This window comes from Podarcis vaucheri (genome assembly GCF_965113315.1).
Source record: "Podarcis vaucheri genome assembly, chromosome: 1".
In the NCBI taxonomy this organism is placed as follows: Eukaryota; Metazoa; Chordata; class Lepidosauria; order Squamata; family Lacertidae; genus Podarcis; species Podarcis vaucheri.
The window spans coordinates 101,108,561-101,134,918 of NC_138759.1; the positions used below are offsets into that span (position 1 = coordinate 101,108,561).

At 42.0% G+C, this 26,358-nt stretch overlaps 1 protein-coding gene across 1 annotated transcript in view; it reads right to left on the reverse strand.

Annotated features, from left to right (window-relative positions):
- The window catches only part of LOC309517755 (von Willebrand factor D and EGF domain-containing protein-like), a 203,155-nt gene that overhangs the window by 130,383 nt on the left and 46,414 nt on the right, over positions 1-26,358 (reverse strand). Inside the window, exons 3-9 of the mRNA XM_082197221.1 lie at positions 23,632-23,860; positions 21,320-21,385; positions 20,777-21,009; positions 13,028-13,117; positions 8,328-8,463; positions 5,033-5,250; positions 1,907-1,980 (exon numbers count right to left, since the gene is read on the reverse strand). Of these exons, the coding sequence (XP_082053347.1) occupies positions 1,907-1,980; positions 5,033-5,250; positions 8,328-8,463; positions 13,028-13,117; positions 20,777-21,009; positions 21,320-21,385; positions 23,632-23,860 (1,046 nt within the window). The remainder of the gene's footprint in view (positions 1-1,906; positions 1,981-5,032; positions 5,251-8,327; positions 8,464-13,027; positions 13,118-20,776; positions 21,010-21,319; positions 21,386-23,631; positions 23,861-26,358) is intronic.

Below are 26,358 nucleotides of genomic sequence, written 5' to 3' on the forward strand. Positions count from 1 at the left end.
ATGTGAGGAGCTCATAGCTGCCTGAGAGCCGCTGCCATGGCAACAGGCATGGATAAGGAGGATAAACATTTGATAAAAGTAAATAGGAAAATATCTCTGCCTCCGGGCCTTAATAAATATGTTTTAGTTGTAACTGGATGCTTTACAGCATGATGTTCTTCAAAGCAAAACCAGCACTCAAATAATATCTTCTGTGACTAATCACCCACTTCGACAAGGTTGACTATGACTAGGTGAACATTTCAAATGAAAAATTAGGGCTCTGCCAGAATTGCATTAAAATGAAGTCATATCCCCCCCCCCTTTAGAACATCTTGGCTGTAAACATAAGTTTTACTCTTAACTGGATTCCCAGCTGGCAAATGGCCACGTCTGGAAAAATTTGTCAGTTTTACTCTTCACTGTTGCATGAGCTCAAGTCTACTAGGGTTCACTGAGAAGCTGATGATGTTCTTGCTCTGGAACGCATGCCAACATAGTGGCTGCAGCACACTCTGCATTTAGCTATGGATGACATATGCTGAGGTGGTTACATGAGTGTTGATTCCATGCAAAATGCTCACAGAAGATTGGCTTTTTCCATATGGCTGAACAAGATGCTTTTCAAAAGCAACTGACACAGAAGGCTCTTATTCCTGTGACAGTCTAACCTAATAACAATCACTTGGAAATTTCATTGAAATTAATGGAACATTTTGAAGCAAATATGCTAAGGATCACAGTTTCCTAGATTTCAGTGTTATGGCATAATCCTATGGACAGCCATCTTGTGGGATGGGATGAGACAAAAGGGTCAACGTGATCATCTGTCAAAACTTGCTATGAACCAAGCAAAATGTATTGAATAAAATTCTAGCCATCGTTCATACTTACATTAGGCTTAATTCTCATAAAATGTTATCCCTTTGCTTTGAATATATTCAAGAAAAATGTCCTGCTTCTATAATGTCATTCCCACACTTCAATGGAGGCGCATTTGCCACCCTCTTCCCTTCTTAAAAGATGACTCAAGAGGTGCAAGTAGATAAATAGGTACCACTCTGATGGGAAGGCAAATGGCATTTCCATGCGCTACTCTGGTTCGCCAGAAGCGGCTTAGTCATGCTGGCCACATGACCCAGAAGCTGTACGCCGGCTCCCTCAGCCAATAAAGCGAGATGAATGCCGCAACCCCAGTGTCGTCTGCGACTGGACTTAACGGTCAGGGGTCCCTTTACCTTTACCTTACCTACTTCCAAAAGGCCACAGATAGTTAAAGGCCAAATACCTGGTTATAGAGGAAAGTTTTTGCCTGGCACCTAAATATATGTATTGAAGGTGCCAGGCAAGTCTCCCAGGGGAGAGCATCCACAAAGAGGAAACCACCACAGAATAGGCCAATTCTCATGTTCCCACCCTTCAGACCTCTTGTGGAGGGGGCACACAAAACCAGTTTATATGTCCAGCAGTGTGCACACAATACCTTTAAAAGTATTCTAGGCACTGTAGTTAACCCCGCACAGAGTTGGAATTCCCAGCACCTCTTAAGAAATTGCACCACCTATAGCTTTTTGAGGAGGAAAATATACTTCAAATGTGATTTAAAGGTATAACGTACACACAGCCTTAATTAAATCCTAATTTGCAGAAGCTATTGGAATTTAGTTAATCTGGTTAATTGGTTTGTTGTTATATTTTAATAGCTATAACTATCATCCTATTTTCTGGTCTCACAAGTCTTTCTGGGTGTGACAGCAAATGCTAGAAACTTGGAAGGCATTTTTTTTCATGTGTGTGTTTAACGTCCCTTGGATTCTGCACTACAGCATTTACTGTAAACTCATAAAATAGCATCCTAGATAGCTGAACAGAATACTAAAGCATATCATTATTGTGAAGCCAAATAGCTTCATGAAAGAATACTCACCATCCATCAAATGTGATGATGTGTGGATCAGTCAAAGAGTAGCAGTTCTCTGTGGGGAGGTCTTGAACTGTGACCTAGTTAAAATGAGATGTGTAATGCATACAGTCTCTGAGGCAGAGCTCCATTTTTTTATTTTATTTTTTTACTCATAAAACATTATGGGCTGCATTTGACTTTTATGGGTGAATGAAACAAAATGTGACTTTTAAAGTGTGTTACAGGATCAGTATTTCCTGTGTTTTACTTATTATCATTACTTATTTTATATGCACCCAGCAAGTATATAAAGGCTATATAATTTATTTCTTCTAGGTAAACATCAGCAAAAAAACAAGTCTCTCCCTGCCTATCCAAAAAAAGTTTACAATAAAAAAGTTTTTAACTGGAAGTGTGTGAAATCTAGAATCCTGAAAAGCAAAGCAGCGATCAATGAATCAATTATTTCTGATCCATGTCATTTTTGCACGTGCTTACTAATAAGTCATTAGTTTCTGTGTTAATCTGAGAGTTCTTAAAAGCCACAAGAAAATTCACATGTAAGTATGATGGTTGCATCTAATTAAATACTCAGAAATTAATGGATTTAACATAATCATGTTCATTCATTTCAGTAGGTCTGTTCTGGGTGTGACTATTGTCAGCTACAACCCTGGTGAAGGACAAATTTTCAGATGATATAAAACTGGAAGGTGTAGCTGATACCTCAGAAGACAGAATTAGTACTGAAGATGCTCTTAACAGACTGCAGAGCCAAAAGTAGCAAAATGAATTTCAACAGGGACAGACATAAGGTTCTACACTTACGCAGGAATAATCAGATGCGCAAATATAGGATGGGTGACACTGGGAACTGTACATGTGAAAAGGATCTAGGGGTCATAGTAGACCATAAACTCAGTATGAGGCAACAGCGTGATTCACCAAGTGGGTGGGAAGCTAATGCCATTCTAAGTTGCATCAACAGATGTATAATGTCCAGAAGGGAAGGAATAGTGCTACCTTATCCAGCCTTGGTCAGACTCAACCTGGAGTACTGTGTCCAGTTCTGGACACCAGAATTTAAGAAGGACATTGACAAGATGAGACATGTGCAGAGGAAGATGACCAAGATGGTAAAGGGTCTGGAAACCAAGCATTATGAGAAATTGTTGAGGGAGTTGGGTATATTTAGCCTGGAGAAGAGAAGACTGAAAGGTGATATGATGGCAATCTACAAATATCTGAAGGGAAGTCACATCAACATTGGAGCAAGCTTGTTTCAGGAGCAGATTTAGTGCCGTTTGAGCAATGTGCAAGCACTGGGCACTGAGCCAAGGTATCACTGTCTCAAAACCTAGTAAGCAAGGAACTAGGCTTTGGGAAGGAGGAGTGAGGCTCTGACAGAGTCCTGGAATCCTTCTGCCTCCTTCTCAAAGCCTAGTTAGCACTTTCTCAGCTTTAGGAAGGAGGTGGAAGGGCTCCAGGATCTTCTCAAATCCCTTGTGCTTCCTTCCCAAAGCTGGGCACTTCCAGGGGAGGGGAGTTGCCAAATTTTGGCTTTGCACAGGGTGCCATAGTACCCAAGTCTGCTACTCCAAAGGGTGGGACTAGAACCAATGGATTCAAATTCCAGATAAACATTAGGAAGAAGTTTCTGATGGCAAGAGCAGCTTGACAGGAAAATGGACTATCTCAGAAGGTGGTGCACTTATCTGGAGGTTATTAAACAGGCTGGATAGCCATCTGTTGGGGATTCTTTAGCTGTGATTCCTGCATTGCAGGGGGTTGGACTAGATCAGTGTTCCCCAGCCTTGGGCCTCCAGATGTTTTTGGACTACAACTCCCATCATCCCTCGCTAGCAAGACCAGTGGTCAAGGATGATGGGAATTGTAGTCCAAAAACAGCTGGAGGCCCAAGGTTGGGGAACACTGGACTAGATTACCCTTGGGATCCCTTCTGACTCTACACCTCTATGATTCCATGATATTTTAAAAGTAGGTTCTTCCAAAAAAAATTATTGGAAAATACACATTTTAAAAACAAGTTTTTTACGTTTTTTGAGCCTATATTTGGGTCTGAACCTTCAAGAACGAGAACAAAGATAAATACTAAATTCTGATCAGATCTGCACATCAATCCAAGATCTGGTCTGTTCATATCAGAATTCATAAACATCAAATTTGTCAAGCAAAGCCTCCTTATATAGTGAGTTGCTTTGTTAGCGTGGCAATGTGAAACTTTCCCCATAATGCGAGAAGCAGATATCTGACTGAAATTAAGGCACTTCTTTAAATAAAACCAGTTTCAAAACCAGAAGTATTACATAGGGTCTATTCCAACAGTAGTTCATTATCATATTTAGAAGCAAGCAATTCTTGGCTCTTTTGACCTTTACATGTTTTAGTATGTAGTTTGAATTAAATCACTTAGTGAAGATTTTTAATTAGAGCCTGATCTTGGCTTCATTGTTGTAAGCTTTTAATATAATCAGATCAACTATATATCAGAACCTTGTTAGCAGATGAAACAAATATTTTTATTAGAACAACAAATTTGAGATTCATTGTCAATGTCTACAAAGTGATACCACAGAGAGTTAAACATTGACACAGAATCTCAAGACACTTATTAGGATTTACCCCAGAAATTCCATTGATTCCTTTCAATTATGGTTGTGCAATCTTAGCTTTCTTGCTGATCATAAGCATTTAGTCATATGTAAATCGTATCAGACTATGAGACTTACTTTCAAATACATGTGTTTAGGATCATTGCCTACATCTGCACTCATGCACACTTAAGATTGCTTCACACACATTTTTAGGTGTAGTGTTGTTTTTTTAACCTTATAGCTCCAAATGGGACACAATGGGACAAACATGTACTATATTTGAAAATAAAAAATATTAAAAAGTTACGCTTGCTAGAGAGACATGATTAGCTGCAGTTCTCTGGCCATATTCAGATTATCAAATGTGAAATTACTTGGGGTGGTTGGAGGGGAAAACATGATAAAAGGGTACACATAAAGTGGATGGGGGGATTTTCTCTGGGACAGAAAAGTGAATTACAAATACAAAAATAAATAGGACAGCAATGCCTTGGTTAGAATGCTCCTATCAAACTCATTGTTTGTTTAAACCTACTTTGACATCCATTGGTGTATAATCCCGCCAAAGCGGCTCGCTCGTTTGGACAGGCTCCACTCTGATATAGCTGGTGAGGTTTCCATCCTCGGTGAAGTCATTCACAGCCCTTACAGCTACCGAAGCTCTTGCACAGCTACCTTCCTGGCAGGGCATGTGTTCCAGAGCCACCTGGCATGCTGAGAGAGCGATGTCTGGGGACCTCCTTCCCAGATCATCTAAAATGCAAATATATTGGCATTCATAACTCTGTTGAGAAGTTAATAGCTAGGTTTTCTTTTTAATCAAAGGAAGATGGATGGTTTTCCATCTGTGATCAGAATAATTGTTGCTATTACAACAGCCAGACATGAACTCAAACAGAACCATTACATGCAAAAAATGGCAGCAAGAAAAATACACACTTCTCTCTCTCTATTTTAAATCTCATATATCACCTCTCTCTCTCTCTCTCTCTCTCTCTCTCTCTCTCTCTCTCTCTCTCCTCCCTCCAAGAAAAGAAAAGAAAAGAAAAGGGTTTCAGTACTTCATACTGGTAAGTACCAGCACAAAAAGGCTATATAAAAGGCTAGTTCACCAGAACATGCATCACAGCAGAAAACAAATCAAAATAGAAATCTCCTGTTTTACAGAATTCATCATGAGATTGCTTGAATTTGGAGATCTCTTTCTGCATTTGTGAATGACCAATATTCACTATGATATTTTAGCTTTGCTAGATATGAAATAATAATAATAATAATAATAATAATAATAATAATAATTTATTTATACATACATACATACATACCCAACAAATTTGCTTCCAACAAAATATTAAAAAACAGTGGTCTGTTAAACATTAAAAGCTTCCCTAAACAGGGCTGCCTTCAGATGTCTTCTAAAAGTCTGGTAGTTGTTGTTCTCTTTGACATCGGGTGGGAAGGCGTTCCACAGGACAGGTGCCACTAATGAGAAAGCCCTCTGCCTGGTTCCCTGTAAGTTAGCTTCTCGCAGTGAGGGAACCGCCAGAAGGCCCTCGGCGCTGGACCTCAGTGTCCGGGCTGAATGATGGGGGTGGAGACGCTCCTTCAGATATACTGGACCGAGGTCTTTTAGGGCTTCAAAGGTCAGCACCAACACTTTGAATTGTGCTCGGAAACGTACTGGGAGCCAATGTAGGTCTTTCAATTTTAAATATGTCATTTAAATCTGTGTTATATATTTTACATCCAGCAGCCTCAAACATGAGCTGATTATTTTTTTTAAGTATTAAAAAACCTATTCTATAGGTTTCTTCACATATTGCTTTCTGGCACAAGTCATCTTCACTTGGGGGGGGGAGCTTTGTCACAGGTGATGGATTGAGAAAATGTCTTTCTGCATAAGGACTCTTATATCAGCTTCCCAGCAGCAGTACTTCATGCAAAAAAATGACATTTGTGTCACTCTTCATACATTAAACACAATACTGACAATCTCTGTGTCAGATAAGGTAAAATGTGAAATGGCCTTTAGATCAAGGATCAGTTAAATAACACAAATATATCAATACTCATGAAATGTTTAGCTGTAAATGCATACTAATATAAAATGTGTCGTATTTTATATCACTGAAACAATCTTCTTCAACACCACTGAAATAATCACAACCCTACATATATGTGTATACTAAGAACTAAGTCCTATTAAATTTGATGGAACTTACTCTCAGGTAGGCATTTTATTAATTTGTTTGTTTGTGTGTTTGTTTGTTTTGTATACCACCCTATACCTGAAGGTCTCAGGGAGGTTCGCAGGATAAAATATACCATTACACTGCAAGCCTTAGGATAGAGAATCATCACAGCTCATAGTCATCTACTATGTGCACGTCTATACATTTGAAGCACATTCTTTTCCTCAAAGAATTCTGGGCACCAGGCACACCGAGTTGGTGGGACTGTCGAGTGTGTGTGACATCACATGTGTGATGCCCCGCCCCCCGTTGGGCCACACCTGCTTGGACGTGGGGGTGTCTACCGGGATGCTCTGACGATTGCAGAGGGCAGCACGGAGGGCGAAAATCGGCCTCCCACTTGCCACACTGGCGCTCACCCAGGGACAGTGGGGGATGGTAGCCCCCTCAATATTAGGGGGGCTGCACCCCCTGCCTCAAAATATTGAGGGGGTTTAGGCCCCTTTTGCCCCATATACCCGGCGCGGCTGATGGACACTGTAGTTTGACCCTTGCCGTCAGTTATGTTATGTGCAAGATCCAGTGTTGCACTAGCAAAGGCAGTGGGGCTTCCCCTTTCTCCCCTCCCCTCTGTATATCCCCCATTTTAGAAGTACATGAGGGATGCGGGGGGGGGGGGGGAGAAGGGGAAGTTTGCACAAGCAGGAGTCTGTTGCACAAATAGCTGTGTGTGTGTGTGTGTGTGTAGCTCCCTATTTATTGGGGGCTTTTTTGGATTGTGTGCACTGTGTGTTGCTTCATTTATAATTTCAGCCTGCATCAGATGTTTCTTCTGAAGCATCAGTAGTAAACTGTAGAACAGATTTACAACAGTGCACTCCTTTGGATGTTGACGTCTTTCTGCTGTGTTCAGTTGTTAGTGTGTTTAGAATTGCAGCCTAAGAGCTTTCAATGATAAGGAGAAGTAGTTCCTGATCAGAAGAACCACCCATTATTTTTTAACCATCTAAGTAACATTGCAACCGGATCCTAATATTTATTGCACTAGTTAGTGATGAGTACACAGGATATGACATCTGCTACAGTGGCACAACTTCTCAAAGCAATGATATTTTTAAGCCATCACCAGGCTTCCAAAGAAATTACTCCAGTGGCCAGCAACATAACAGGGCCAACGTGCAATTATCATCATCATCATCATCATCATCATCATCATCATCATATCATTTTCTTCCATACAAATATGTTCAAATCTTACAAATAAGTAACTAGGATTGAGAGGAAGTGATTGATCTAGCTAGTGAGTTTATTGCAGTAAACACACACACACACACACACACACACACGTGTGTACACACCTTTATGTACGTGACTATAAGTAAATAAGTAATACCGTTATTAGTCAAATTAGCCTAAAACATTAAGCCAAATAGTTTAATGCACTGACCACAAGCTTTAAGTACTTTCCCCTCATCTCTCTGGTTTTACAGCCAATCACTTTGTTTGTCTTATGAAGCCCTCTAGCAGTAAATGATGGCGGTTCTCCTACCTATGCTATGCTCTTAGATTCATTACAGAGATTTCAGGGAAAGTCAGCAAAAGTGCTTGATCAAATGCTCACTGACATAAGACTCTTACCAGAACCCCCGGTAGTCAGCTGCAAAGTAATTTTACAGATGTCATCCTGGCCCAGACAGGTAATAGGGATGGTACTTAGGATTGTCAAAATATGCTCTTCACTATCTTCTGAAATTTGTATGGATTCTGGCACAAACTGGAAATAGAGACAGATGATCAGTCTTACACTGCACTCATATTAAGCCTTGGCCTGTTTTGATGGCAAATGCCTCTGATTTAAGGCACAAGTAAATTTTCAGTTATTGCATCAGAAGTTTCCCTTTCAAGAAGGAGGAACATTTTCCCTGAAAAAGCAGGCAATATCTAGATTTTTAAAAAACATTTTTTTAAGGCTAATTTGGGGAGGGAGAATGAAGAGTAGTTTCCAAGATTTTGTTTTGTTTTTTATTAAAGATTTTCTTGATTTACAAAAGACATGTGCAATGTCTCTCTCTCTCTCGTATTTTTTCCATGTAACATTTTTACAAATCAGTTTCATTTGTTGAGACATTAGGAAGAAAAGGGGGAAAGATGGGTGGGGTCAGATGGCAATGTTTCTATTTTTCTTAATATATGTAGGGTTTGGTGTCAGCGTTGCTTGTGCAGGTTCTCTGCTCAGTGGCGTAGCATGCGTTGTCAGCACCCGGGGCAAGGCAAGTAATTTGCGCCCCCTAACTCCGCACCGCACTGCACACCTGGCACCCCCCCTCCACAGTGGGCGGCGACCCGGCGGCTTCGATCGGATTCGCACAGCCAGCACTGCAGTGAGAGAGAGTGAATGAGCCAGGTAGGGGCAGAGAGCTGAGAGCGCCCCCCCCCAGATGTTGCGCCCGGCCCCCCTGCACCCCCACGCTACGCCACTGTCTCTGCTGTTCACTTGTGTTCCTTTGGTGGTGAGAGAGGTTGGGGTTGGCCTAGGGTGTGGTTGTTTGTTTGTGATTAGCTGTGGTGATCTTTGTTTTCGTGTGTGAGTGGGGTGGGTGAGTGTTTTGGATCAGGTTAGCCATATTGATTTGTATCCTGTTGGTGGATTATTGTCATTGTCTTGTTGGGCTCTTTCAAAGTTTTGAATCTCTGAAGGAAAGATATTCAAAACTTGCCCTTCCTGCTACTGCGCCCCCAACTTTTGCTAAACTTGTCAGCAGCCGGGGCACTTCCTCAAAATGTTGCCGCTTAGCTTCTCCAATCTGGGGAATGGGACTCAATCAGCAATGTGTCACCCGGAAATGCCCTGGCTTTTGCCAAATTTGGTAAGAGCCGGGGTGCACCTCAAAACGTAGCTGCTCATCTTCTCCACCTGGGGACAGAGAAGACAAACGCCAATGGCACATGCCAGAATGCCTTCCTTTAGGCAGCAGAAGTGATGGGGCAGGTAGAGCACGGCCTCTTGCACTTCCACTGCCTGAGGCAGGTGTTTCCTCCCCACCTCCTGGGCGAGCCAGCTCTGCGGGATGGGATCCTGTTTGCACCAGGGAAGACCTCTGTAGGTGCATGTGTGGCCGCAGGTGCTATGTTGGTGACATATGGGCAATGTCTTGAGAAGTCACAGCTCCGTGGTATAGCATGTAGTTTTGCATGCAGAAGAGTCAGTGCCAAACTTCCCTATTTAAAGACCCTCAGAGATAGCAGAGCTGGGAAAGATCTGGATCTAAAGCTTTGGAGAGCTGCTGTCAGTGAGAATGCACAATAATGGGCTTGATGGGCAGACTCAGGCTAAGGCAGCTTCTTGTGTTCATAAGAGGAAAGGGAGAGAGGAGGCAGCCTCAAGTTGCTTTAGAGACAAATTATTTGCACCTATTGCTGTGCTTTTGCGTTGTTGAAACCAGTCACTAAGGAAGGGTTTTCACATGGTGTCTTATTCAGCCTTTGCCTTCCTTATTCTCTCTCACGACTTTGATAGCACGTTAAGAAGATCTGAGCTTGCTGCTACTCCAAGATAAGGTGAAATTGCTATTTTGGTGGCTCGCCGAGGCTTCTGCTTAGCTCTCAAACATTCTGCCAAATTAGCCACCGTAATTGCTTATTAAGTAAAAATTGCCTTAATTTCCTAATGTTACCTTTTGCTTTTGAACATCTTCAGTAATTACAAAATCATTTTCAGGAATAGCAGGGTAATTGTTTCTTATTTCTGATGCAGGAGAAAAAAATCCTTTTGAAAAATCCTAATAACTAACAGCATGGAACCGATTTGCTCAGTGCAGAGCTACTAGTAAAAAAAAAAAGTTAATTAAAATGTGCTGGGCTGTATATTAGGATAATTAGCTGGTCATATGGCTTGCACATTACTCTACTTTCTATGTGTAAGGTAAAGGGGGGGGGGACTAATTTATGCTAATGCATATGCTTTATGCAGAGTCCAGGACCAACCTGAGACATTTTGTTGCCTGAAGTGAAAGGCGAGATGACACCTCCCTGTTCCATGTACAAGAGCCAGCTGGGCAGACAGCTGAATCTTATTTCATTACTAGCAGTAGGGCAGCAGCCTCCATTGCACTCCATGGCTGCCTTGTGTAGACAACACAGAGGCAGACAAGACACACATCTCTATCTTTCAACACCTCCCTACTAATCCTCGCCCTCAAGCAGCTACGTACTGCCTCAAGCAGCTCCCTCCCTCAACCTAATGGTAGGGTTGAGTGTGCAGATTCTGGCCATTTGTTTCTCCATCATGTTAAGTATTGGCTACACTACTGGAGAAGCTCTCTGGGGCTTAAGGTAAGGTTCCCCCACCCCAGTACCTGCTACTTTCCAATGTCCAGTTGGAGATGCTAGGGTTGAAACAGAAACCTTATAGATCATCCTTCCCCAACCTGGTGCCTTCCTGTTATTTTGGACTCCAACCCCCATTATCCCTGGACATGGGCCATGCTGCTTGGGGCTGATGGGAGTTGTAGTCCAACAGTATGTTGAGGGCATCACCTTGGAGTCAGAAGAACAGCTGTTATAGATACTGAGTATATGCTCTAATACAGAGTCACTCCCTCTGTCCCCGGCCTGAGTTCCCTCATTTCTTAACAGTTTCCTTATTTTGTTCCAAATGAAAAACAGTACATAACTGGTTTCACAGCGGAATGGCTCTGGTGGCTTTCCTGTTGGAGAATACAAGATGCAGAGTTTACTCTTGCTACCCGTTCCCTTCCCTGATGGTTACATATAAACAAGTGCCATGGAATAGTTGCTTATGCATCTGAAGATAAAGATGAACAACCCATAACTGGAAATGATTGTGCCACATACAACACCCCACTCTTAAAAAAAAAAAGGTTTCTGCAGAGCCCATCACATCTTACCATTCTTTCTAACCCTAAATGAAATGACAGAATGATAATGGAGGGGAAACAGATAGATTCTTTCTTCTCCCAGGTTTGCTGCCAAAGCAAAATAATAATAATTTTTAACAATGCAGTGAAAAAGAAGACACAGTCCCTGTATTTTAGTTTCTGGAGCAAGGGCAGATTTTGTGTTGTTTTGGTTTGTTTTGGGCCCAGGGGATTCCTTCCCTCTCGGAGAACCACCTGAGGACTGCAAGCCAGTGGTGGGTGGAGACAGATACAAAAGTGGTCAGAGTATTGAGTGTGATTTGAACCTTTGTTCAACAAATAGGCTACATTCCAGCCACACAGTTATAGGTTTCTTACACACATCTCTCTCCATCCACCCTCCAGGCAAGCAAGAGGCATTAGCACAGTTCAAGGAGTTATGCCAGACAAACAAAAACACTTGAGGGGAGCAAAATGGGGCCAGAGAGAACTGTAGCCTGTAGAAGGGACATGGGCTAAGTATTGAGAGCCAGGTAGATGCACCCCTCACCCTGCTCTGGAGTCTGTATCTCTGTGGTTTCTGCAGTCTATGGTGTCATATGAGTTTTCGAAAGAGAGAGATGCCACATTACCTAAAGATGGGGATTGTGCTGTTAGGTCTCCCATCAAAGGCATTAGGTATGAATCAAAGTGAAGTCTGCCCCATAAATAATGTATTGTCCCATAAATAATAATGGCAGACTTAGCATGCAGGTCCTTGTTTTTATAGGCTCAGCTTTTGAAAACTAATCTGTACTACAGCCTCCTTAATGGAATGACATTTTTTTTTTTGGCCAGTTATTTATATTGCATTCCAGAAAAAGCTAACAAAGGGGGAAAGAAAGGCTCTTTTATGAAATATCTGCTACTGAATGGCCAGCCAAGGTCAGAAAATGTTTTAGTCTGCTAAAATTCTCCATTAACATAATGGGGGGTTGCCCCCAGAGTTTTGTGAATGGGAGAGCGCAGTATTCAAAGGATGCAGACGCTAAATGCCAGTCTTCGCAAAAGCTGTCCATTTAAAGACGTCCCAACTTTTATTTCACATTGTGTGAGAGACAACCGCAAGTGCTCAGGCATTATGACCAAATCACTCTGAATTTGCAGAACTGTGCCTATCTACTTAAGGTTGCATATAATCACCTCTCGGAAGGTGAATGAACATGAAACACTTTCACAATACATTTCTTGGCACCTAGATGCTGTAGCTGTTAGTGCCTTTAGAAAGTCTGATAGAATGATTGATAGAATGGCAGGCAATTTTTGGAGACATTTTCTCCTTGGGCACCTAAGAAGTACACTGTTTATAATCACCAAAGCCAATTTTACAGTGTGTTGTCTTGCGGAGCAAGGTGGTTAATATAGAAATCTCCATTGAGGATATGCTAGAGAAGTTTGTTAAATGAGGTCTTTTGCTGTTACCTTAATCCCAGCATAGAATCCATCGCTTTCTTCAGGGAAAGACTGTTGATCAGGAGAGTCCCACCTAAAAGCTGTGACAGTGCAAAAGACCTGCAATAAATAAATTGTTCATTTTACAACTTTTTTTCCCTTTTTAAATTAAGAGTTTATGAAGAGTGATTGAAGGTGTTGTAAAGGTTTGGCTGAGATATTCTACTCTATGAAGACTGATTTTGCTGTTTTGTCTTTCCCTTTGCTGACTGCAAAGCCAATGCATTCGCCAAGTGGGGAACCCATGGGGGGCAGCCATCCTCTTATATCTTGAAATGGAAAATTCCATGTACTTACAGATATCCATAGGTGTCTTCTGTAGCAATTAAAAGCTGATATCCCTCACTCTGGGTAGGCTTGGATCAGGTAGTTTTGATGTTCAGAAATAATGCTAGCTGGAAACTAGGGCATCTGGTTATTAATCAGTACAGTGGTACCTCAGGTTAAGAACTTAATTCATTCTGGAAGTCTGTTCTTAACCTGAAACTGCTCTTAACCTGAAGCATCACTTTAGCTAATGGGGCCTCCCGCTGCCACTACGCGATTTCTGTTCTCATCCTGAAGCAATGTTCTTAACCTGAGGTACTATTTCTGGGTTAGTGGAGTCTGTAACCTGAAGCGTCTGTAACCCGAGGTACCACTGTAGAACATTAAAGCTGATTTGTGGTGATTGTGTAGTGATTTCTGCAGCTGTATTTGTTCTACACCACAATTTTCAGGCGTAAATATATAAAAAACAAAACAAAAAACATTAATGGCAGACATGCCTCTCAAAACACCCAGGGGCAATTTGTACCTTTCTGAAATAGTTAATCAGGCATTCATGTTCCAGGGACACACATGCAAGCCTTGCCTTCAACATCCATCAGCACTCAAGCTGCTCTTTAGATCTTTGCATGGATTTCTGAAGGTTGTATTGTATTGTATTGTATTGTATTGTATTGTATTGTATTGTATTGTATTGCAGTGCATTGTATTTAAAGTATGTTTGATTGAATGTGCTTAGAAACTGTCCCCACTACTAGAAACCTTGACAAGCCAGAGTTTTCACTTGTGAGGAAGCTTCTACGCAAGTTCAGCTGAAAATGTTTTCAAAACCCTTTAGAGACCTTTGTGCTAATCACATGGTCTGAAGACCAGGCAACATGGCCAGGGACATGGGAGGCAGGGATTGTGCATGTTCCCTTGTCTCTATTCTAAACTTGTTCAAACAGGGCTTTGATGACACACATATCTGTCCTTCAAAGGTTGCATGCTTACTGTGAGAAGCACAACTGTAACCCTCAGGCTACACATCAGTGCATGCACCTACCTTCATAGCTGGCTTTAAGAGGGTGTGTGCAAGAGTTTAGTGATGCTTAGCAGAGTGTTGTCCAGGTCCTGAAGAGAGGTGGTCCTCTATACAGCCATAGTTTCAGCTGCCACTTTACTTTCCAAAATGTAATGTGCCTGAAATCCTGTTTCTAGAATATTATGGTTTTAAAAAGGGTGGCCAGGATGGGGGGGGGGAGGTCATTGCAAAGTGGCCACCAGGTTTTTGTGGTGGCTATGTTTTATTTTATTTGGTTTTATCAAAGCTGATATCAGGAAAATTTATCAGGAAAATAAAGATGATTGGCATAACTGTCATGTTAAGGACACCATCGTGCAGGGCTCAGTTTGGGTGGGATCACACAAGTGTCACCAGTGGGATAAGCCCTGGCATTTAAAGAAAGGTTGTGTCCCAGTGGCAGTGCATTAGGTGTGGGTCAATGAATTGGAGATTGTGGCAAGACTTAAAAGAACTGTTGAGCTAGTTCTACATGCTTAACTTCTCTTTAGAATATGTTTCTTGGAAAACATCCCTTGACAGCAGATGACAAAAGACCGAGAAAATGAGGGGCTTGTGAAATCATTTTGTGGTATGATATGAAGCCTGCTGCTCAAAGAAAAATGCAAAATAAAAAACCTCAGAGAGGGGAGATCAGCTGTTGAGTTCAGCTTACGTAGCTTTTGGGTCACAGCCTAAGTTACCAGGAAAGAGGGAGGCTGCGCATTTGTATTGTACTATCCAAATTCTATCCAACAACCTAAGTATAGCTCCCATACAGAAACTCACTGCCTGCTTTCTTAGGCTGTGTTCAAGGGACAAGGCTTTGCACTAGTTTAGGTTAAAATAAATCCTTTCTAAAAAGACAGAGATACCTTTTATATCATATGTTGAGCTTCGGTTTTGAGAAGTCATTTCCTCGCTTTTACCCAGTGTATAAACACTGTCCAAAGGACAGCAAGGTCTATTTTTCAGAAAGCGCAAGAGTTCTGGCCAATTATGTTTGCTCATACAGTAGCGATACAATTGTTATCTCCACTGAGGCAACACACCATCTACTATCTTAATGGGGTTCTTTCACCCTAGTAAACTTTTTCCCCTTCCACTTTTCCAAGGCTAAACCAGCAAGTACTGTACCTTGAACAAAAATCTGTACAATGTGAAGTGGTCCTTATACCAGAACTTTTCATTTTTGTAAAAAAAAAAAAGGATGCAAAAAGAAAAAGAAAAAAGATGAGTGTTGAGCACGCCAGGCACTCCTGTCTTCCACTGCCTCCCGCAGTTTGGTCAAACTCATGCTGGTAGCTTCGAGAACACTATCCAACCATCTCGTCCTCTGTCTTCCCCTTCTCCTTGTGCCCTCAATCTTTCTCAACATCAAGGTCTTTTCCAGGGAGTCTTCTCGTCTCATGAGGTGGCCAATGTTAATGCATTTACCCCTTTACAAAATGAATATGCAATCCAAATCCATAGTTCCCACTGAAATTTGGGGAAGAGCCATAGCTTTGTGGCACAGAATCTGCTCTGCAGGTGGGATGCCCCAGGTTCATTCCCCACTAGCTGCAGGTAGGACTGGGAAGGAACCCCTGCATAAAATTCTGATGAGCTGATCCCAGCCTGTAGAGACAACACTGAGCTAAGATAGACCACTAGTCTAACTTGGTTATTTCACCAAAGTAGGTCTAGGATAAATAGTTCATATTATAGTTTTCTGGAAGACCTGGAAGAAATTTGTAAATTCCACATGGTTCCCTTTAAAACATTGGAGATGAATCATATATGTAGGGTACATGCATTGCATGAAGAAAGTCCCAGGTCCCTGGCTTCTCCAGCCACGGGAATCTTTAGTAAAAGACGAAAGATTTATATGATCTGAAGAGAAACCAGAGTACAGGGATGAGACAGACTCCTGTCTGAAAACCTTGAAAATCACTGCCAGTCAGTGTAGACAATACTGACCTGGGTGGGCCGTACATCTGACTCAATATTAAGACGCTTCCAAGGGGAAATCTGAAAAATCTAGTCTCACCTGTATTGTACTGTATGTGATTTTGAATGCAATCCAGGAGAATCAAGAAGGGAAGTACAATATTTGCATTGGAAAAGTACTGCGCATTCCGTACCCATTATACTATGTGCACAGCTCCTTCCTTTTTGAGGATGAATTCTTCTTCTTCTACAACTCAGGTGTGAACTTCTCACAATCAGATATGCGCATTGGTCACTGATCTACAGACTTGACAGTTTGTCACATAATTATTAAGATAGCTTTCCTTAGGAGTTTCTTGCCTCCAGCTGAATATTGGCTTCTACTCTGTAACTCCGCTATCAGAGACTTTTCCCCTCCTTTTATCATCTTATCATTTCAAGGGACGGGGGGGGGGGGGAGAATGAAAAAGGTACCCTGCAGGCAGTATGAATGCAACATTGACTGACTACTCTGTGGTTGGGTACTCTCCCCCCCAAAGCTTTTCAGTAAAATAAAATCCTACTGTCAGTATTTTTAAAACACTTGCAATATAAAAAAAAGAGACTGGCATATTCAGCCAAAAGACAGTAATGAGATCCAGGAACTTGAGAAGGCATAATAACAGCAGTTAGAGTTAGGCAAATGCAAGTGGGGAAGAGGATGGCCTTGCTGATGACCAGTTTTAATGTGCTTCAGATGGAGCTTATGCCCATTTAAATTTATTTGCGTCCAATTATCTGGGGCAAATTTTTAAACTTTTCCAGCTTCTGAGATATATTTCATTGTGTATATCCTGGTGAAGCCTCGTTATACTTGTTGAATTCGGTCTGAATCTCTAAACAAAAGGACCTGACCCACACCCCTCAGACTAACATGCAAATCACAACTTGGCTTTCCTTCCAGGTTTTCTGCTTCTCTGAACGTTGCGACACAGTTCTTGGAAGTTTCAATGTATCAAAATGTGCATTTAAAACTTATATGTGCATTAGAGGAGCAAATATACATTTATATACCTGTTTTAAGTTTTTTCTAAAAAAACAAACTACAGATTAATATGCAAATGAAACTGAATTAATTAAAAAAGCCTACAGATTAATATGCAAATGCAACTGAATTATGTATAAAAATATGTAAAAGTGACACTGGGTGGAGAACAAAAATCCACCCACCCCTCACGCAATGCTATGCATTCTGGATTCCTAAAGTGAGGCTGTGAATGGCTGAAAATTCAGGCACAGTTTATGAAGAATGCTAGTAAGCACAGCTTACTTTCATTCAGTAGTGACCAATGGGGTGGTGCAATCAGGGCTGACTGGCTTCCAGACACCATGTGTCACTGGCAGTTACAGAGGGGTGGGGAGCCAAGGCAGCAGAGAGCTTGCTGTGGTGCTGGTACAGTGGTGGGAGCATCAGATTGGCTCTGTATTCCCACTGTGCTAAGCTCCTTGCTGCCTCGGCCTTCCCCCTCTCAGAAACAGGCAGTGATACATGGTATTGGGAAGCCAGGTCAGCAATGCAGACCCACCAATGATACCCTGCTGGCCGCTGATGGAGTTTCAGGGTTGTTTTTTTGTCTAGTGAGTGTTGATACACCTAGGCCTAGGTGGCAATGGTGCCTTTTGGGGAGTCTTGATCATTGGGTGAAGGCACAGCATCACATGTGCCTGGCTCCCAGGGTCCCTGGGCCCTGTGTATACAAGTGAAGACCTCTGCTTTGCATCTTCCTGCATTCAAACAAGAGGCTAACATGTGCTCCATATTACTACTTTCCTAAAGGACCATAAAATGCACTGAATTTCTTGGCATTCTCAGCACAATGAGCTTTTCTCTGAGTTATCCACAAAGATTACATTAAAGTCAAAGACATTTGTAATGGAGAATATGCTTAATTCAGGTAGGGTTGCTCTGTGTTTTGTTTTTATTCATAATGAAACTGTCAACCAAAGCAAATCCGTGTGTATTGAAATATGGAATCTCAGTGTGAAAATTCATTCCAAAACATCAGAAACCTTCCTATTAGCGGTGATTATTTTTTAAAAAAGAATGTATGTAGAGTTATTGTTCTGTGGTGAAAGGCTGTAATTAAAGAAAAAACTTCTCTCCTTTTCCTTTCATGGTGGAAGCTAAGCGGCTCTCTCTCTAATCTTAATGCGGAGATAAATCAGTTTATAAGCTTGTATATGGAGCTGAATTTATTTTATTTTATTGCTGTTGCATTTGCAAACAGTGTAACCTATCAGCAAGATGGCCACTGCCACTGGCAAACTTTTTTTAAAAAAGTGATTTTGCATAAGCCTTTAAAAAAAATGTATGCCATCTCACCGCATGAACTTTCAAATTGCTGTGCAGAGCAAAACCTGGCCAGTTTCTTTGGCACATCCTGCTTCCTTAGCATTACCCATTGCACACACTGTGCCTGCTGTAATTTACAGATGGCTGTACCTCCAGGTATGGAATGACCTCTGTCAATATAATCTAAATTGGGCTTAGGAACTGCTACAATTTCAAATCAGATGGAATGGGCTATGTTGAGTGTTTACGAGGTGGGAGGGAGGGGGAGCAGTGGATTATAGATTTATTTATTAAAGCTGCAGTAGTTTTGCAAACATTTCTCTGCCGACACAGTTTCCAGAATGGCCTGATTGGGACCTAAAGTATGGGAAAATGCTCTTATAAGCATTATGAAGAAAAGGCCTTAGCAATTTCATCTAAAGAGATGCTAATAAAAGCTCAAACTCCATTGGACCAGTAAAGCTCAATGACTCTATTAAAAGCTATGATATGAACAACATCTTGAAGGAAATTTTGTATTATGCTTGAACGATATCGCTGAGAGAGTTTGAAATGTGTGGAAAGTAGCGTAGATGGATATCAGTCAACTGGAAGCAGAGCTTTAACATTTTTTCCTCTCCTTTTGACTCAGAACCATGCAGCAGCTTTCAGAAAAATAAGTTGATAGGGAGATGAGTGCAGGTTCCTGAAGACTGCACTGCCAAGGGACAGAAGAACGGGCTGATTCTGCCACTAAACCCAACAGATGCCTCAGTTTACATCACGATCAGAAAATACACATGCAGAGCACTGGATGGGTGTTAAGGTCAGTTTACAACTTTGGAGCATCAAATGAGGCCTCATAAACAAAAGGAACAGCAGGTAGCAATTCCTCAAATAAGGTCTCACATACCACAAATCACACACACACCTTGTGTTTGTGTTTGTTTGTGTGTGTGTGTGTGTGTGTGTGTGTGTGTTCCTTTTAAAAGAGCAGCCATGGAAGATCAGGATTACTTGTCCTTGCTAGTGCTATTTGATGCCTTGTCTTGTTTTTGCCTAAACTGTTGTTAATTTGCTGCAATCTAGCCCTTTGCCTGGCTTTAGACCACTTCACCAAAGATAGCCTACATGCCACAGGAGCCAACTCCTAGGGGTCGAGGTCCCTTCGCCCCACCTATCAAATATTGGAGAGGGCCAAGCCCCCACCCATTTCATGGGCATTGCCATTCAAATGGTGTTTATGTGTGTGCCACATTATGTGATTAATTATACAGGTGGGGCTTACCTGCTCACACACATACACCATTTTTCTTTCAAGTTGGCACCCCTGCTATCTGCATCTAAAACATAACAGGATTTTTTGAGTTTTATTCTTCAGAACTGTTGTGTCCTCAAAAAAGCCTTCAAGAGCCTATCAAATGCCCCACCCCATCAGATGTCAAGGAGATTAGTAACATCTGAAAGCAGCCCTGTATAGGGAAGCTTTTTTAAGGTTTAATGTTTTGTTATGTTTTTATATATGTTGGAAGCTTCCCAGAGCGGCTAGGGCGAGCTGGTCAGATACAAATAATAAATTATTTGTTATTATTAGGTCATTTACTCATTTCAGACCAAGTTGCTCTTTGTCTAGAGTTAAGGGTTTTCTCTAACCCTGAAATACTTTTCTATTTATGAGAAAATGAGGGAAATCCAGAAGAAGAGTTATGATGCTGCTAAGATGAGAAAATGTCAGGTTTGGACACATGGATTGGTTTGTGAAAGTAAGTCTAGTGCTGTAAGTCCTTTGATCAGACTGACCAAACCTGTTTGTCATTACAGCAGTGCCATGACATGATACACATATCCTTAATCAGTGACATTTTTAGGCGTAAGTTGTAAAAGAAGCAATGCTATGATATGTAACAACAACCAAAGTTCTGATAAATAAATTGGATACCATAAGTGAACTTCCTAATGCATTGGAATGCTCAGGGTTCTAAACTTGATAAATAGCATTTAATAACATTATATTAAAATGTACTCCCACTTGGGGGCTGTCTTTTAGATTCAGGCCAAATTCAGATTCAAGAGAACAGTTAATAAGAGCTAAAAACAAACCAACAAACAAATAAATGCAGAGAGATTCAGCTCCTCTGAACGCTTGACCTTGTTTTCAAGAAAGCATTACCGTATCTCCCAATCTGAAATTAACTCCATCCATCTCCACGTAGGAGAATGTCTGCAGCGTTGTGTCATGATGAAGCTGTTCTTTCGCTCTGGATTTGGAAAGGCGTGACCAGACCACCGCATAACCTATAGACGGATCTGAAGTTGGAGTGCTGAAAGTGCATTTGAGGTAGACGTGGCCTCCCAAAAGCTCAGGGGTGACAAGTGGTTGTAAAAGTGGAAGTTGAGATGCCCCTGCATACAAAGAAAAACAGAGTGGGGGCATGATGCACTTGAGTGGGGTAATAGTTTAGCCAAGAAATCATAATTGAGATAGTACTAGAAAATATAGACTGGTTTCACCAGCAGCAGCTGGTGTAGTAGGGCAAAGCTGTCTTTCCAACAGTGGTGTTGCTGCAGCTCAGCTGAATAGGTGTGGGGTGGGGCAAGCTGCACTATAAAAGCACAGGTGTGAATGTGGAACATTTTTCATGGCCTTTTGGATCCCAGCTACTCTGTTCCAATAAATAACAACACATATTTGATGCTAACACTAATAAATTACCTTGAAAGTTGATGTCTGCTCCAGTTCCTCTGGGACCAAAATAGTTCAATTGTGGTTCTTTAACAGCTAAAGAAATAAAATGAGATTAGTATGGCCCCATGAAGTGATAAAACTAGTGTTTAGAGGTGTGTTGTTGTTTAATTGGACTCATTGGTCTGAAAAACTTCCAAAGTTCTCATTCATTCCCAAACACAAAATTTATAGTAGCATGCCTATTGTGAAAGGCATATGTGAATTTAAATGTTCTGCTTCTGTTGCAATAATCAAAGAACTGGACATCTTGAAACGATTGTCCTTAGTTTTGTATATATTTCACTGAAACCCAGGCATTCCTAAGTATGTGTCCCATTTACAATGAATGTGCCAAATACATCATACTCAGGTGCAAACAGTAAAATGCAGAGAGCACTCTTGTCTTCTGCTGTTGAACCCAGCCAGATGGGCAGAGTATAAATAATAAAATTGTTGTTGTTTTTGGGAGTGTGCATATTATGAAATTCACAATCCAGCCAAGGTCAACCACTGTTAAGTCACACTGATTTCAATAGGAGAGATTTAAGAATGTTTATTTTAATTATTACATTTATATCCCACTTCCCACCCCCCACCCCTGATGCTCAAAGTGGCATGACTAATTCTGCCCTCTGCATTTTATCCTCAGGGCAACTATGTAATGTAGGTCAGGTTGGGAAACCATGACTGTCCCAAAGTCACCCAAGCTTCATGGTAGAATGGGGATTTCAACCATGGTCTCCCAGGTCTTAGTTCAATACACTAACTTGCTAACTACTACAACAGACAAGCTCTCATTTGGCAAGTGAATATACTTATCTTTCATTGAAATAAGGGAGAAATTATTGTAATTATTTCATATAGTGCTGCCTATCTGCATGGTGCTGTACAAAGTACCAGAGGAAAGCTCCCTGCATTTAGTAGCTTATAATATATGAGGATGTGGAATTCAACTTTGCACTAGGGCAAGCATTTCAGCTGGCCAAAAGGAATAATCTCCCTCTATCCCCCACTGTTCTGGGGGTTCTCTCAACTCTCAACCACTACCACAATTGTGCTAATCTTAGGGAGCGGCATGAGGGGAAGGAGGGAAAACAAGTAGAAGTTCTTCCACAGGGCTACCACTGATGTGACACATTAGTTCAACCCAACCCTAAAATCTGAACCAGGGGAAACAACAGAAGAAGGGAAAGGAAGTAAAGGTGGGAGTAAACATTGATAAAATCTGGAATTATTTCAGTTGCACATACTTAGGCTAGTTTTTAGTAGGGAATGCGAATTAGGAGGTTGTGCTACAACCTTCATTTAAAAAAGGAAGGTTTTGAGGAGAGTTATGGATAAAAAATGGAATTAGCATCACACAGGTGTTCAGGGAAGCAGTTCCAAGCATACAGGACAGCAATGGGGAGTCTTTTGAGAAACAGAAGTCCAATCACAAATTAATATTTCAGTGTTCCTTTCCATTCAAACTAAAACATGATGGAATGGCAGAAAAGTTCACCTAAATAGCTATGGTTAGTGACTTGCAGAAGGTATGGAAACAGGATTTTGAAAAGCTGATAGCTCTAGTCTTCTTTGTGTTGAATCCATGAGTTCCAATTTGTACGATAAGATTCAGGTCCCAAAGGCAAATACAGAGGAATAATGATCTGTGCCTTTGTGAGTCTCTTAAGGGAGAATCATTTCTAGCAATCTATATGCACTTGAAGACTCTGAGTTCAGAAGGTGTAACAGAGTGAGGAATTGCTATCTGCCATTCCTTTTGTTTTTGAAATATAGAGGCTAGAACTCTTCTGGTGGTTTGGCAATTATATTTGACAAAAGTAATTATAAAGAAAAAAGACACCACAAAGCTGTTTTTTTATTCCCTCCCTTGCATCCTTTCAAAGGCTTTCAAATCATCATTTTATCTCTCATAGATCATTTCAGTATTAGATGCCATTCTGTGATGTAATCAAACAAACAAACAGTAACAAACATGCTCAGCCAGTTAGCTTTGCTCTTTAAACCAAATGTGGACGCAAAAGGCTGCAATAAAGGTTACATAGGAAGTGTAACCAAGCTAAGCACACCTTGGTAACATGCTGTAGATTAAATTCTGCCAAAGTAATAACAGCTATTCCTCAGAAACACCCTGGGCTGTTGCTGATTGATTAGCTACATTGTCTGCATCTTACTGGGAGCAATGCTTGACTTGCAAGGTCACTGGGATGTGCAGAGCAATAACGCAACCTTTGAGCACGTAGGAAGAGAGGGGCATATACAATCTGGGTGACAAATATGGACTGTACGAAACCCACCTTCTGCGCAGTAGCCCATGCACCCCTGAGTCGGTTGCAAGAGATAAACAAAGAACTCTCCACAATGTCTGACCGATATGGGTATCCGGAACAGACAACAGTCTTTGATGCTTCCGAAAAAGAACTGCCAGGTAGCACAGGCCGTGAGCTGCTTTCTCTCACCAGGCTGCGGGAGGGAGTCAGGCTCAAGCGACAGCCAGACTGGAGCTTGTGTCCCACATTTGTTCATCTGTGGAAATATATAAACCAAATCAATCAAATGGCTGCATTTCTGCTTGGCTTTTTTCCTTGAATATAATTCTTTCCCCTGGAGCGGGAGGTGCAACAGTGATGTTATCAGCTATATTTTGTCCTCTGTTGAGGTGAAGGGCAGGGTATAAATAGGCTTAATAAAGAACATAATAAACACATCAGTGCAGGACTTAGGGACAGGTGTCTAGGGGTCCTCACAGCAGAAGGAGCAGGAGAGCCCCCAAATACAGCAGGAATGTTTTGAAGCAAGTGGGGTAACACCTAAAAACCTTTCCCCATACAACCAACAAGTCCTCAGTCTTAAATGGCCAGCTCCACCCACCTCATGAGGTGTCGCGAAGTGGCAGGACAATGGGGAGAAGGAAGAGGAGGGAAAGGAGTGTATCTGAGACTGTGACACACTGGTGCAAGCTGGGGGTGGGGAAGGAAAAGTTGGTGTATGAAGTACTCACAGGGTGACTGAGGATGGCAAGGGGATGGGGGGGAGGTCAGTGCACAGGAACCAGAACAGCTGGACCCTTCACCAGAGCCAGGGAGACCCCTGTCTCCACAAACACGGTGGGCTCTGAGGCATAGGAAGCAGCAGGAGGGGTGCTCCAGGAGGCTGAGGCGGGCAAGGGCCCACAGCCTGGCTTCCTAGCTGGCCAGGTGGGGCTCATTAGCTTTGGAAGGAGGTGTGTGATTCCTCAGCTGGAGTAGGCTCGGAACAGGTGATGGTCACATGCCTCATCAAGCCCAGATGCTGCAATCAGAATGCAAACTATAAAAGGGCAGCAGAGCTTGAGGGGTTGACGGATTTCAGCATGGATGAGCCAGGATCTCTGCAGGACTTTGGACATGCCAATTGATCCTGGATTGAGGACTTGGCAAACTCACTTGCTGCCAGGTAGGCCAGGGGTTCAGCTTCTGTGGACTATAAATGCTAGTAGCCCTTCTCAAGGTTGGCTCCTCAATCAATGTTTAGCCCTGAGACTCAGGCCTGTGCAGAATAGGGGAGGGGGGCAGATACACATTCTCCAGGATTGTGGGTGGGGAGGCTAAGCTGCCCAGGGGCCCTGGCAGGGACTGGCTACTGTTTGGTTTAAGTTTATAACTGTTCTAACAAGACTCTCACTCAGAGCCTCAGACAAGCCCTGCATGACACTACTGAGACCATCCCAGAAGTGGGGTGGGTTCTTGAAGTTCTAAGGGATATGGAAGTCACTCCTAACATAGCCTGCCCTCATACTGGAACAGGTAAGGCTTTAGGGTGGCCAGGAGTTATAAGGAATGTTGTCCAATCTTCTTCAACCACCTGGTGGTATTTTGTATGTGTGTGCACAGTAGCAGTTTGCCTGTGAGAACCATGTGAGGGAAACTGGCTGGCCTGATCTTTCTGGTGAAAATTAATGGGGTGCCCTACGCTACTGAGGGACTAAAGAGTGTGGAAGAACTTGAAGGAAATGTTAAAGGGACTGAAGGCCCAATGGGCATTGGTATGTGCCTCATCTTTTCAACAATTCTTGTTCCATGTGGCAGCACTGACTGCCCTTGTGGGGGGTGGGGGGAGTTGCATGTTCGAGATCTGATGGCAGCCTCTAAGGCTTGACAGCTCATGCACTGCTTTAGAATTGGTGGATCTCACCTTTAAAGGGTGAAAGGGTGTGTGTGTGTGTGTTGTACTCAGTTGGATTCGCCAATCTAAAACATATTAGTTTCAGAAGGGGCAGGTTTGTTTATTGTTTGCCTACTTTTCTGTGGTGTGACTTTGCTCTGCAGTGGCTTTCCAGGAATTTTTCAGGATCTGGGTTTTTTGTGATGGGGGGGGGGGTTCCCTATGACCTGGGATTGCCTCCTGCCAACATTGCTTTGAGTCTGGCCATGTTTTGCAGCCTGTACAAGTCTTTGTGTTACACTTGGGAGACAATGATTTGGAGGTTATTGACAAGTATCTTTCTGGCCTGTATGGACTTTGTGATTATTTGGCAACAGTGGCTTGGGGTGGCCAACTTTTGGTTGGGTATGTTTCTCTGAATGGTATGGGGAGGCTGCCCTAGGGGTTTAATCAGGGTGGTCTGCAAGGTAAATGGGGAGCTGCAGCCTCTTTATTCCTGAGTCTGTTCACAAAACTCAAGAGGCCAGTGCTGCAGCAAAAAATATTTCAAGCACACTGACAGCCACACTGATGGAAGCGTGACATTAATCTGCTATGATTGTATTCTTGCTCTTTTGTGTATTTCTAATGAACCTCTGTGGTGCAGGTCATGTTATTCATATTTGTGGTCCTCAACACTGTAGCCATTGGAAGAATATTAATTGCCTTGTATCATTATTATTCATCATTGGGTTGTTGTTTTTTTAAAAAAGTGGCAGTTTACAGATGAGACCATCATAGACATGCTTATATCTGGAATAAGAGATATAACATATTTTCTGCTTCAGAGCTTCAAAGGAATGCATCTTCGTTTGAATTCTGCACATTTGTTTGAGCAAACC